The following is a 12,613-nucleotide window of genomic DNA, read 5'->3' as shown; positions in this document are numbered from 1 at the left end:
TCTTCCCCTGCTCGTGCTGCAGCGCAGCCAAAGGCCAGCCATGTGGAGACGCAAGGCAGCCAAGGTCCTCATCTGACACCAAAAGGCCAGGGCCCAACAAAGGCCCCGACATGACACCCTTTGAGGATGCCAGCTCCTCCGGCAGATTCAGCAGAAAGAGCACACATGCCTCCAGGCTGACTCAGACCCACACGACGCCCTTTCCTCTCCTTCCTTGTGTCCTGCAACCTGGCCCACGAGCATGAGGAAACACAAAGGAAAAGAAAAGAGGGTCTGCAGCATGCTCAACAATAATAAACGAATGAATTTTGTTATCTTTCAAATGCTGCTTTTCCAAACACCCTCGAGAAAATCGACTCATCTTCAGACACAGACACTGGCAAACAGCAGCGTATTAAAAAGTTAATGAACGGGGCAGCCCGGGTGGCTCAGCGGTTTAGCGCTGCCTTCAGCCCAAGGGGCCTGATCCTGGAGGTCCTGGCATGGAGCCTGCTTCTCCCTCTGCCTGTGTCTCTGCCTCTGTCCCTGTGTGTGTCTCTCATGAATAAATAGAAATCTAAAGAAAATTAAAAAAATAAACAGTTAATGAGCTACGTCAGCCCAGCCCAGCAACATGATGAAGGACAGCACACCGAAACCAAGTGGGGTCATCCCAGAAACGCAAGTTTGCTTAAATGTTAAACAAACAAAGAACACTTAAAAAAAAAATCTAATACATATGCTTAAAAAAATGGAAACCAGGCTATCGTGTGGACAGATACAGAGAAGCTCCTACAAAGTCCCACCCCCGTTCCCACAGGAGCTCTCAGCAAACTTGTGGCAGAAGAGGAAACTTCCTCAACCTGACGGAGACTCACAGCTCACTTCCCACTCAAGTGAGTGGACTGAGCACTTTCCCCCAAGTTCACCAACGAGGCACGGCTGTCCCCTCTCCCTGCTGCTGCTCCACCGTGCCAGAGGCCCAGGCAACACAGTAAGGCCACACCTGCAGGCATACGGGTCGGCAAGAGAGACATCAGCTGTCTAATCAGAGAAGATATATTTTACTCAGAAAACTCACAAGAATCTACCAAAAAAAGTTACTGGAACTGAAAAGTGACTGGGTTACTGAACTTTAACCCAGATGCATAAGACAAGGCCAATATAAAAAAGTCGAACATGTTTCTACATGCTATAGAAACCGGAAATTAAAGTAAATGACAAAGTACCATTCAGGACAGCGATGGAATGCAAAACTGAGGATTTAAATCAAACAAAATATGAACGAGACCCTCATGCTAGAAAACTACAAAACCCCTATGAAAAATCAAAGACTTAACTTGAAGAAAGCAGACTGGAAAACCTTGAATTCCTGAGCTGTTGACTCTCCCCAGTCTGATCTTTAGATTCAACACAGTCCCAGCCGAAATCAAGCAGGATCCCCCGCCCCCCGAAACCGTGAAGCTGGCTTCCCAATCCGCACAGAAAAGCATAGATGTACAAGAGCCAGAGCACCAGTCCTCTGAAGGGCTCTGCCGGCCATCCCCTCCCTGTGCCGTTTCGGGGACACAGCAGAGTCCAGAAACAGACCCACACATGGGTCCTGACAAGGAAGCAAAGGTGATTCCATGCAGAATTTTAGGGGGTGATGGCCAAAACACTGCCACTGCAGGGGTGGTCACCTGAGTTTGTGTATGCTTACCAACGTCAGGTGTATATGCCAAGGAAAGGGAAGTTTTAGCGTCTATAAACCATACTTTAAAAAAAAACAAGGGCGCCTAGGTGGCTCAGTTGTTTAAGCATCTGTCTTCAGCTCAGGCCATTATCTCTGGGGCCTGGGATCGAGTCCCACATTGGACTCCCCGCTCTGGGGGGGGGGGGGGGGGGAGTCGGAGCCTGCCCCTCCCTCTCCCCCTGCTTGTGAGCTCTCGCTCGCTCTCATAATAATAAAACGTTAACAAAACAAAACCCCGTAAGCCAAACAAGTTTTCCCTATCACATTAGGTAGGCATTCGACCTGCCAAGGCCCTCTGTTCTGCAGCAGCAAAATCAAAGACACAAAAAGGGATCTGAAGCAATTTCCTGACCTGCCACCAGGACAAGGCAAGGATTTCTAACAAGGGACAGACACAGCGTCACCGCCCCCAGGCATGAGGCTCACCTTTTCCTCGGCCAGGTGCAGGAGCTGCTTCTTGGCCTTCTCCACGTCCGAGGCGGGGCCCCTGATGACAACCGTGTCACTTCCCGAGCCCTCCACAGGGAAGTGAATGTGCACCCCGCCGCACTCCTCCATGATGGAGCGGATCAAGCGGCCCTTGGTGCCGATGAGGGAGTTATGCAGCTTGGCAGGAATCGAGACCTCCAGCTCGGCTATGTTGGCCTGAAAGGACACACAGTCCGTGAGGCGTGGGACACGGGATGGCACGCCCATGCAGAGGGGCCTGGAGCCCTTGTGGGCACGTGTGTGGGTGGACGTGGGCTGGGGGCACAAGTGGTTCACACCGCATACAAGGAAAGTCTCCAGGTCCCACCAGGGAGCAGCTTCACTTCTTTAGTCCTCTCAGTGCCCAAGGAGACACCACCCAGATGCCCACGGATCGTGAACCTCTCCTATTAAAACCCTGCCTCCATTAAGGTGAAAACAACAGGGAGCAGATTTACCCTCCATGAGAACCAGGGGTGTTGACACCGGGGACAGGAAGCAAGCAAGGGGACCTGATGGCCTGGCGAGACCAGGCTGGCAGAAGCCCCGGGAGTAGAAGACTGCTCCCAGGCTGACCTGTGCGTGGGAAGAGCCTGGCAACACGGGAGAAGGGACCCCAGGGCACAGCACCGTCGACACTGAGCCACTGGGAGCAGGAGGGCCTCACCTTGGGGGTGGGCAGGGATGCCCAAAACCAGGCACTGCTGTGACCCCCACACCTCACGTGTCTTAAGAGCAAGCCCGAAAAGGAACAAAGTATTTCAAAGGCACAGTCTCACTGGAAGACGGTCTAGCACTTTGTTACAAAGCTAAACACACTGTGATTGCATGACCCCACTTACTACTTTATACTGAGTGCAAGCAGCCAGTGTGAAGCAGCAATGCGCTGTGGGGCCTGGAGGCTGGGGATGCAGACAGAGAGACTTGGGTGATGAAGGGGACGTGTGGGGGTGAGGGCATAGGGCTTGCAGCCTCTCAGGCTGCCCTGCAACCAGCACAGTCACTTGGAGACAGGGTCTAGGGGGAGGATAGACACGAGAAACCCTAATACGATCATTACAATAAAAGCCACATCCAATAAGCCAAAAAAGGAGATAAAAGGAATAAGATTATCGTATTAAATCCTAAAGCAGGCAGAAAAAGAGAGCAAAGTAGATGGAACAAATAGAAAACAAATGCAAGATGGTGCACCAAAACCCAGCTCCATGAAACTACCACGTCAAGGTGACCAGTGGGTTGGGGAGGTGTTTACATGTACATTTTCTGCTTGAGGAGATGCGAACGTGCTGGAGATGATGGTGACGATCACACAACAGTGAATGCATTTGATGCCCCTCGGTGTACACTAAGGTGGTAAATTTTGTTACATTTTCCACGGTTTGAAAAGCTAAAAAACTGACATTTAACCACACTTACTACATATATGTAGTGAAACCTGTATCACATAACACATGATATGAAGAATTACTAATGTAATTAAATGCAAACGCCTCTATTTAAAAGGCAGAGACTGGGATCCCTGGGTGGCGCAGCGGTTTAGTGCCTGTATTTGGCCCAGGGCGTGATCCTGGAGACCCGGGATCGAATCCCACATCGGGCTCCCGGTGCATGGAGCCTGCTTCTCCCTCTGCCTGTGTCTGTGCCTCTCTCTCTCTGACTATAATAAATTAAAATAAATAAATAAATAAATAAATAAAAGGCAGAGACTGGGGCGCCTGGGTAGCTCAGTAGGTTAAGGTCTCAGTGTTGATTTTGGCTCAGGTCATGATCTTAGGATCATGAGATCAAGCCCTGCGTGGGGCATTGTGTTCAGCAGAGTCGGCTTGTCCCTTTCCCACTGCTCCTCCTCCCACTCACTAATAAATAAGGTCTTTAAAAAGCAGAAATTATCAGATTGAATAAAAAAAGCAAGATGCCTAAAAGAAACCTACTTTAATGACAAAAAGTGTATCTCAGAGCAAAGACCACTACCAGTAGTAGAAAAAGGTAATTTTATAATGACGTAAGTTATCTATATCAAGAACATGAAAGACCTCACCATAGTGAAAGCACAATCTGGGGAGTATTATGAAAAATTCTATGCTAAAAACCTTGATGTCGTAAATAAAAGTCTCTAGAAAGAAAACCTATAAGTCTTAGACGAAAAGCAACGTGGTATGTCCACATAGGGACCTATCACCCAGCGATGAAACAAAACAGTACAGACACACAAGACAACACAGACGCATCCCAACACTTCTCCAGGTGAAAGCACCTAGAGCTCCGAGAGGAAACGCCACGATTTCTTCTGTACAACGATGCAGGCAGCTGGACCTAATCCCCCATGGCAGAAAAAAGATAAAAAGATGAAGGATTGGACAGGCGGGGGGGGGGGGGGGGGGGGCAGGACAGAGGGGGGTACCGAAGGGGCAGGAGGCCATCTCCGGGTGGGGGATGTGCTCACTAGCTGGACTACGGAGAGCCCATGGAGGTACAACATATGTCAAAACTTGTCCAGCTACACACGTTAGTAAACATGCAGTTCCTTGCACATTAATTTTTCAAAAATTGAAAAGAAATTTACTGTTCTACCTTGCGGACCAGATGACTTCCAAGCACCCACATGCAGTGCTACTGCTCAGGCCTGGTAGTGAGCACCACCACGGGCCTGGCACTGCCGTGGGGAGAGCTGGCCTCCCCCACCCTGCCTGCCTGAACCCCATGCTATGACCTCGGGGGCCGGGGAGCCCGGTGTGTGCCCCGTCACCCAACACCCCATTACCAGGTCTTTTTGGATGGACAGGATGCGGCTCCGGGCGGCCTCACAGTTGGCCCGCTTGCCTGTGATGATAATGGTCTCTGAATTGCTGTTCTCAGCTGGAAGGTCAATCTTAGTGTTGCTTTCTTCCCGAATCTACAAGGAGACAAAGAATCATGAGAAGCGGCTTCCCAGCTGAGACACCTGGGAGCCCAGGGCTGGAAAGTAAGGCTCCCCTCCTGCGATGCTGAGCCAGAATGGCACAGGGCGAAGGGAGCCAGGATTCAGGGGTCACCTTCTTAATGTTTGCGCCTCCTTTCCCAATGATGTTCTTGTGAAATTGTTTGAAGATCGGAACAGAAATTGAATAGCTATTTTCCACCTTAAAAACAAAAGAGGTGACACAATTAGCCATCATGCTGGTCAGCGAAGTGTCCCTTCATTCGGGAGGGAGTAGGACAGGACTCGCTATTAGAACACACACGCTTGTCTCCCACTAGGACCTCTGACCTTCCCACGGGAGGACAGCTTACCCGACAACTAGCTAACCTGGCGGGCCGCTGTCGACTGACGCCAAGCCACCTTAATAAAAAGCGGCTCCCAATGGAACCTGCCACCGGCTCAACGCAAGCTCCGTAACCCAGAAGCAGTGGGTTAGAACGTGCCAGTGCCCACCTGACATCTGGGTAGGAGGGGGTCCTGGCCACCATGCTGAGACAAGTGAGCCCACTACACGCATCGAGGTGGCACACAGACCTCACCGCTCTGGGGCAGTTGTGAGCTCGGCCAGAGCCCCACGAGAAACCACAGAAGCATGAGCCCATCTGCAGCCTTCTCATCCACAACCACCCTCAGCACTTTGCAAACTGCTTGTTCCCATCCCAGCTTCTTAAGAAGGTAACAAATCAACGAATGGCTCTCCACACTGCCTATGCAAATCCCCCTCCTGACCGGGTGGGACAATTTATCCAGATGGCTGAAGAGCCCTCGAGGAAACAAGGAACCCGGCACCCTGCTTTAATTCCACGGCACACTCAAGTCCTAACAGTTTCTGCCAGTCTAAACACCTGGGGTAAAGAGGGATGGCGCCACTACGTCGACGGCAGACCACTGCAGTGCCCCAGTGTGCTCCCTGCAGCAGGGGTTCTGATGGGACACGAGCCCCATGCCTCTCTGCCACCGGTAACGCCATCACAACAGAGGATGGAAAACATCCCCCTACCAGATCTGCCACCATCTTCTGCATGTATTTTGTGCATTTTTCCACCTCATTCTTGGGCCCTCTGAGTTGAACAATATCACTTTTTTGTGCTGGGTCTGGAAAGTTGATGATAACCTGCAAAAAACCATCACAGATTCAACTTCGGTTACTGGTAGCGACGAGATTTCAAAATCCTGAATCTCTCCAAGTGCCAATCAATCCCCCCTAGAGGGCCTGAAGAATTCCACCGGGAGATCTTTACCTCTGGGAATTTGTCACGAATTTCACGGATCCGTTCACCCTTCTGCCCAATGATTGTGCGATGGAATCTCTGCTCAATGATCAGGTCCTTGGTGCGCTCGTTTTCCTGAAAACAAAATTGAAGTATATGACATTAGAGCGAGGAGCTCCCGGGAGCCCGGGGTCACCAGCTAGGGGAGAGCACCCACTAGAGGACACCTGTTTCCCCAACAAAACAGGCTGGGCGTTATTCTCCTGAATGAGGTGCAATTCAACAACTAAGCATAGGACCGACTCTTCAACTGAAAGTGCTACAGCAAGTAGCCTTCAACACCCCAGCAGCTCACCTAGTGCTTCTGTGTTGACAAGAACAAGAGACCTTGAGACCTAATACTCACAGAACAGGCAGTGATCCTTGCTCCACACAGTGTGGTTCAGACCACTGCTCTGTGTGGATGCTTAAGAAAGACTAATTGAACACCAGGCACTAAACTTGCATGGTTCTCACCCTCCTCCAGGTCTCACTAAAATGTCACAAGACCTACAAAGGAATAAACAGACCTGGCTTAAAGCAAAAAACACTACAAGCCAACCACGTGAAAGGATTCAGGAGATCCTGGATTAGACTGGCACCAGGCAAAAAAAAAAAAAAAAAAAAAAAAAAGACTGGCACCAGGCTGACAGAGCAATAAGGGTTCAGTAATCCAACATAGGTGCAGGACACTCCAGACCAAGGGGCTCTGGCCAGACAATGGAGGCAGGCCACCTGCACTGGCCTGCAGCGGAGCACAGGGAAAAGCCTCTGTCACTGTCAAAAGGGGGCCTTGGGACGCCTGGGTGGCTCAGCAGTTGGGCTTCGGCTCAGGGTGTGATCCTGGAATGCCTGGATCGAGTCCCACATCAGGCTCCCTGCAGGGAGCCCGCTTCACCCTCTGCCTGTGTGTGTCTCTCTCTGCCTCTCATGGAGAAATAAACAGAATTAAAAAACAAACAAACAAACAAACAAAAAGGGGGCCTTGAGGAGCAGCTCCAGGCTTGGGCACCTGTGTCAGGTGGTGAAAAGGTGGCAGCAGACACAAGGGCCTCGCTCCTTGCCCCAAGAAGCACGTGCCTTGCCCTGCCCTGCCCGAGGCTTTCCTGATACTCTGCACAAGTCTACGCTAAGCTACAGTCACTCGGGCAGCATGTAACTCCTCTGGATTCTGAAAGGCGCCCCTGAGACCCTTACATGCAGCCCAAGTAGAGAGTCACCGCTCGTGATCTGCGCCTGAGTCACACAATCACGAAAGGCACAGCAGTGTGGGCAGCTTAGCCCAGGGGAGTGGAGTGCTTCAGTCTGGCAGCAGAGGCAAGGCCCACCCATCTCCACCCCCAGAGCTGCAGACAACCACACAGCCGGGATTTTTAACCTTAGCTGCACATGGGAGTCTCCTGGGTAGTTTTAAGAATTGGCACTTCAAGCATCACAGACTCGGGTTGGGCCAAGGCTGAACACCCCCCACCCTCCCTCTGTATAGCACCTGGGCCCCAGCGAGTTAGAGACACTCCCCGCGTGAGACCCATTCTTGAGAACCGGGGGTGAAAATAATGCTACTCCACAGATGCACCCAACAGAGAGAGGTATGCACACTCCTTCCCAGCAGGACCCGGCCACACGTCTTACCATTCGAGAGGCGAGCTCCAGCAGCTCCCGCTTGGCCTGCTGCACACCCTGTGGGTCCCCCTCGATGCGAATCAGGTTGCTCTTCTCACTGTCAGGAGGGATGCGCACCGACACCTTGTACTGGTCTTTGATTCTGTTTACTGAAGAATATAAAAAGAAACACATTTTGGACTCAGTTTCTACTGTGTTCCACCACTGACTAACAACCTAACAGAACAGGGCTGAACCCCAAACAACCCTACCAGTCACCCCACAAGCAGAGGGTGATTAGGCCTCAACAGCAAGACTTTTGATTCTCTCAAATGAGCTGCTTATGGTCTCCACCTGGATCAACCACACCAGTGTCACCCTGACATTATCCTGCGGTGGATGGTGAGGACCCCTCAGTGTGGGGGGCTTAGCTAGTCTGGGGTATGGTGGGGGCTTTAAAATACTTAAAAGATCACAGATATTTCTTTCTTCTTTTTTTTTTTTCCTTTGGATCTTTTACTCATGTACTGATCACCTGGGAAATAACACATGTAGTTGACACATTTCATTATAGGACATCAAAGAATTATTCACTGATACTACCTTTTTCATCAGTAGAGAAAGTATTAGAAAGCTTTTTAAAATTTGAATTAACATACAGATATTAATTTCAGAGCTAGAGGTCAGTGATTCATCGGTCTTATAGGACACCCAAGTGCTCATCCCATCACATGCCCTCCTAATGCCCATCCCCCAGTGACCGTGTCCCCCCACCCCCTCCCTCCAGTGACCGTCAGTATGTTTCCTATGATTAAGGGTCTCCCATGGTTTGCCTCCGTCTCTGATTTCGTCTTTATTTTTCCTCCCTTCCTCTATGCTCCTGTTTGGCTTCCTAAATTCCAAATATGAGTGAGATCATGTAACTTTCTCTGATGTATGTCACTCAGCATGATACCCTCCAGCAGTTCCATCCACGTCGAACCAAATGGTGGGTATTCATCCTTTCTAATGGCTGAGTGATATTCCATCATATATAAACCACATCTCCTTTATCCCTTCAACTGCTGAGGGACATCGTGGCTCCTTCCAGCGTGGCTATTCTGGACATTGCTGCTATGAACGTGGGAGGGCAGGTGTCCCGGCATTTCACTGCATCTATATCTTTGGGGTAAACCCCCAGCAGTGCGATTGGGTCATAGGGTAGCTCTATTTTCAACTCTTTGAGGAACTTCCGCACACTGTTCTCCAGAATGGCTGCACCAGCTTGCGTTCCCACCCACAGCATAAGAAGGCTCCCCTTTCTCTGCATCCTCCCTAACACTTGTTTCCCGTCTTAGTTTTAGCCATTCTCACTCGTGTGAGGTGGTATTTCACGGTGGTTCTGATGTGTATTTCCCTGATGCCCAGTGATGTGGAACACTGTTTCGTGTGTCTGTTGGCCATGTGCAGGTCTGCTTTGGAGAAATGTCTGTTCATGTCTTCTGCCCATTTCTTGACGGGATTGCTTGGTTTTTGGGTGTTGAGTTTGGTCAGTTCTATGAAGATCTTGGATACCGGCCCTTTATCAAAGATGTGTCATTTGCAAATATCTTCTCCTGTTCCGCAGGCTGCCTCTGGGTTTTGTCCACGGTTTCCTTTGCTGCAGAAGCTTTTTACCTTAATGAAGTCCCAATAGTTCATTTTTGCCTGTTTCCCTTGTCTTTGGAGACGTGTCTAGCAAGAAGGTGCTGTGGCTGAGGTCAGAGAGGTGCCTGCCTATGTTTTCCTCTAGAATTTTGATGGTTTCCTGTTGTGTATGCATCAGGAAGTGGTCCAGTTTCATTCTTCTGCATGTGACTGAATTCTCCCAACACCATTTGTTGAAGAGACCGTTTTTGCCCCACTGGATGTTCTTTCCTGACGAGTTGACCATAGAGTTGAGGGCCTATTTCTGGGTTCTCTATTCTGTTCCACTGATAAAGATCCCAGGTGTTTCTAATGTGGCAACACGTTTGGGAACTGAACCACTATTCTCAAGTCACAAAACTACTCTCAAAAACCAAAAATAAAACCACTGAAAATCACAAGGCTTTACGTTAACTTTATATTTACTTAACTCCATGGAGGCCATACTGCTGCCTAGAGAAAGTCCACTATCAGCCCAGATCCAAATCAAGTACTTCACTGTCTTTGCAAAACAAGTGGAATGAGAAACCCTTTTTCTGCCACTTTTGGACAGAGCCCAGGGTCTGTGGTTAGAGAACCATTCCCCACTCCCTGGAGAGGCCTCATCCCAGGAAATAAGGGAAGCACTCTGCCCAAGATCTGCCGGGGTTGCCGAGGAGAGTCATGAGCACATGCAGAGACAGCCAAAGCCAAGGAGTCAGAAGCGAGCAGGAGACTTCAGATCATGAAGGAAAGGGGGGTGGAACCAGAAAACAGATCTATTCTAAACCCCCACACTCCTAGGGAGCAGACGCCAGAAATGAACTTCAGAACCACACTTCCTTATGGTCTTTTAGGAAGACACCGTACAGTTAATTAAAACAAAAACAAAAGCAAGCTACAGTGCGTGCAAGGAAGTACCGCCAGCAGCTTCTGTGGACTCTCACTACCATAGGGTAAAGCAGCCAGGAACTCAAGACTGACACCAAATACAGCAGAGCTGACAAGCTTACACTTACTACGAACAAACATGGGACCAAGTTGGGCAAAAACCAAAGAGGGCCCAGTCACAGGGCATTCTGTGTAGACAGCTGGGTTCCCTGCCCCCTGGACGGATGCAGGCTGGACGGTGTGCTGTCCTCTCACCTACCTCCCGCTGCAGCTGAGACAGCGGACAGGGAGTGCACCGTGGCGTGCAGGCTGGCCTCACAGGCAAGCAGGGCCCTGGGTGTGTCTCAGATAATGCTCTCAACCTGGGTAGAGCACGCACTCAGCATGCTTCCAGCAAGCCACTCTCACACTCCTGGTCTGACAGGGCTCACCGGGGACGCAGTGTTCCCAAGTGCCCCCAAGGAACCCTCCTGTGCACCGAGAGACACGCACGTGAGCCTGGACCCTTCCTCCTCCTGGGGTAGCCCCGCCAGGGGCGCGTTCAACAGCGACTCCAGTAGGACGGCAAAACTAGGGATGTCGCCCCACCAGGCTCTGGGGCGCCTTCACTGTGGCCTCTGACCAGGCTGGTCAAGGTTGCCTCCAGACCAACCAGAGCCCGAGGGGCAGACGAGGACACCCAGTCAGAAACCATGAGCCTTTCTCCCACCACGGTCACCCTCACTCACTGTTGGCCCCGCTCTTCCCAATGAGGTGTCTGTGGAATTTGTGGTCCACGTTGATCTCTACGTAGTCCATCCGGTTGATCTGCAAGGAGAGAACACAATGCGTCCACAGACAAACTCTCGAGGCCACACCAAAGTCCACAACCAAAGTCCGCAACCTGGCAGCTGTTGCCCCTTTTGTCACTTAACTGGCAGTCTCTCTGTTCCAAGACAATCATTCTGGCCCCACTGGAAGATCCTTCTCTAAAACAAGACTTCCTATACCTATGACTCTTCCGACTTCGCCCGCTTGAACTGTTTCACAACTCATTATTCACTCCTGGGGGGGCGGGGGTCGTCCCCAGGCCCACCCACCATGTGACGTCTCACAGGCCAAGCAATGACAACCTGCATATGTCCCTACTGCACCAGCACCAGCACCCAGGACGTGCAAAGGGGCACCTTACCAGGTCTTTGACCATGGCTTCAATCTGTTCCTGAGCCACGTTTACATCCTCTGTGGGGCCTTCCAGGGTGATCTTGTCCTCACCCTCTGTGAACTCAATGTGAACCTACCACACCAAAATAAGGGAAGAGACAGTCAAGACAGCATGGCACAGGGCAGTGCCCTCCGAGAACCACGAGTGCTTTGCTGAGGCAGTGGCCAATCCCCCCTGCTTCATACAAATGCATGTCCACAGACCTGCAGAAAGCTGAAGAGGGCAGCTGGGGGGGGACACCTGTTATTCGGGTACGAAATATTACGGTCTAATCTTCTTCTGTTCACTAGCTATGGGAACTGTGAAATCCTCCATGATGTGCCACAGGATAAAACCGCATCAGCACCAACTGTCATCCCCATTCCCTGTACCACTTCCACTGTTACGGGGCCATTTTCTTTTATTTTTTTTTTAAAGAGAGAGAGTATGTGTGCATGTGCATGCATCCCATTAGGGGAATGGGCAGAGGGGGAGGGAGAAGATCCCACCCTGGGTACAGTCTGAAGCGGGGCTCGATCCCATGACCCTGAGACCGGAGCTGAAATCAAAGGTCTGATCGGCAATCAACAAGTGGTTCATGAACCACTCAGGCGCCCCCTGGGGCCACTCTTCTTTGCTTGCAAAACAAATGAGACAAGGATCAGGGATGGAATTTTAATCTGCGTACAGCTAGCTGCCCAAAGGTGGTCCATGGGCAAGGCCAGCCATGTCCTCCTTTGTAACACACCAGGCAAGACAGTGACATGGGACAAGGGTGGTAGGGAGTGTGGCCCCATGAAGCCACTGCATGTGCGAGCACCAGGGCTCGGAGCCCAGGAAAGTGGAAGGACTAAGAAGTCACTTGGAAACCGAGTGTGAGTAGGAGGACAGTCCAGCGGACG

At 50.9% G+C, this 12,613-nt stretch overlaps 1 protein-coding gene across 2 annotated transcripts in view; it reads right to left on the bottom strand.

The window, feature by feature from the left end:
• Window positions 1-12,613, bottom strand: part of LOC121497294 (high density lipoprotein binding protein) — a 69,896-nt gene that overhangs the window by 10,431 nt on the left and 46,852 nt on the right. For both annotated transcript variants that reach the window (XM_041766714.1, XM_041766715.1), the window contains exons 10-17: window positions 11,700-11,804; window positions 11,257-11,335; window positions 8,024-8,163; window positions 6,383-6,487; window positions 6,142-6,255; window positions 5,215-5,301; window positions 4,944-5,075; window positions 2,141-2,359 (exon numbers count right to left, since the gene is read on the bottom strand). In XM_041766714.1, coding sequence (XP_041622648.1) covers window positions 2,141-2,359; window positions 4,944-5,075; window positions 5,215-5,301; window positions 6,142-6,255; window positions 6,383-6,487; window positions 8,024-8,163; window positions 11,257-11,335; window positions 11,700-11,804 — 981 coding nt within the window. The remainder of the gene's footprint in view (window positions 1-2,140; window positions 2,360-4,943; window positions 5,076-5,214; window positions 5,302-6,141; window positions 6,256-6,382; window positions 6,488-8,023; window positions 8,164-11,256; window positions 11,336-11,699; window positions 11,805-12,613) is intronic.

Source organism: Vulpes lagopus, chromosome 8, assembly GCF_018345385.1.
Source record: "Vulpes lagopus strain Blue_001 chromosome 8, ASM1834538v1, whole genome shotgun sequence".
Taxonomy (NCBI): domain Eukaryota; kingdom Metazoa; phylum Chordata; class Mammalia; order Carnivora; family Canidae; genus Vulpes; species Vulpes lagopus.
Note: the sequence above shows the minus strand (reverse complement) of the source record. Positions and strands in the feature narration are given on the sequence as shown.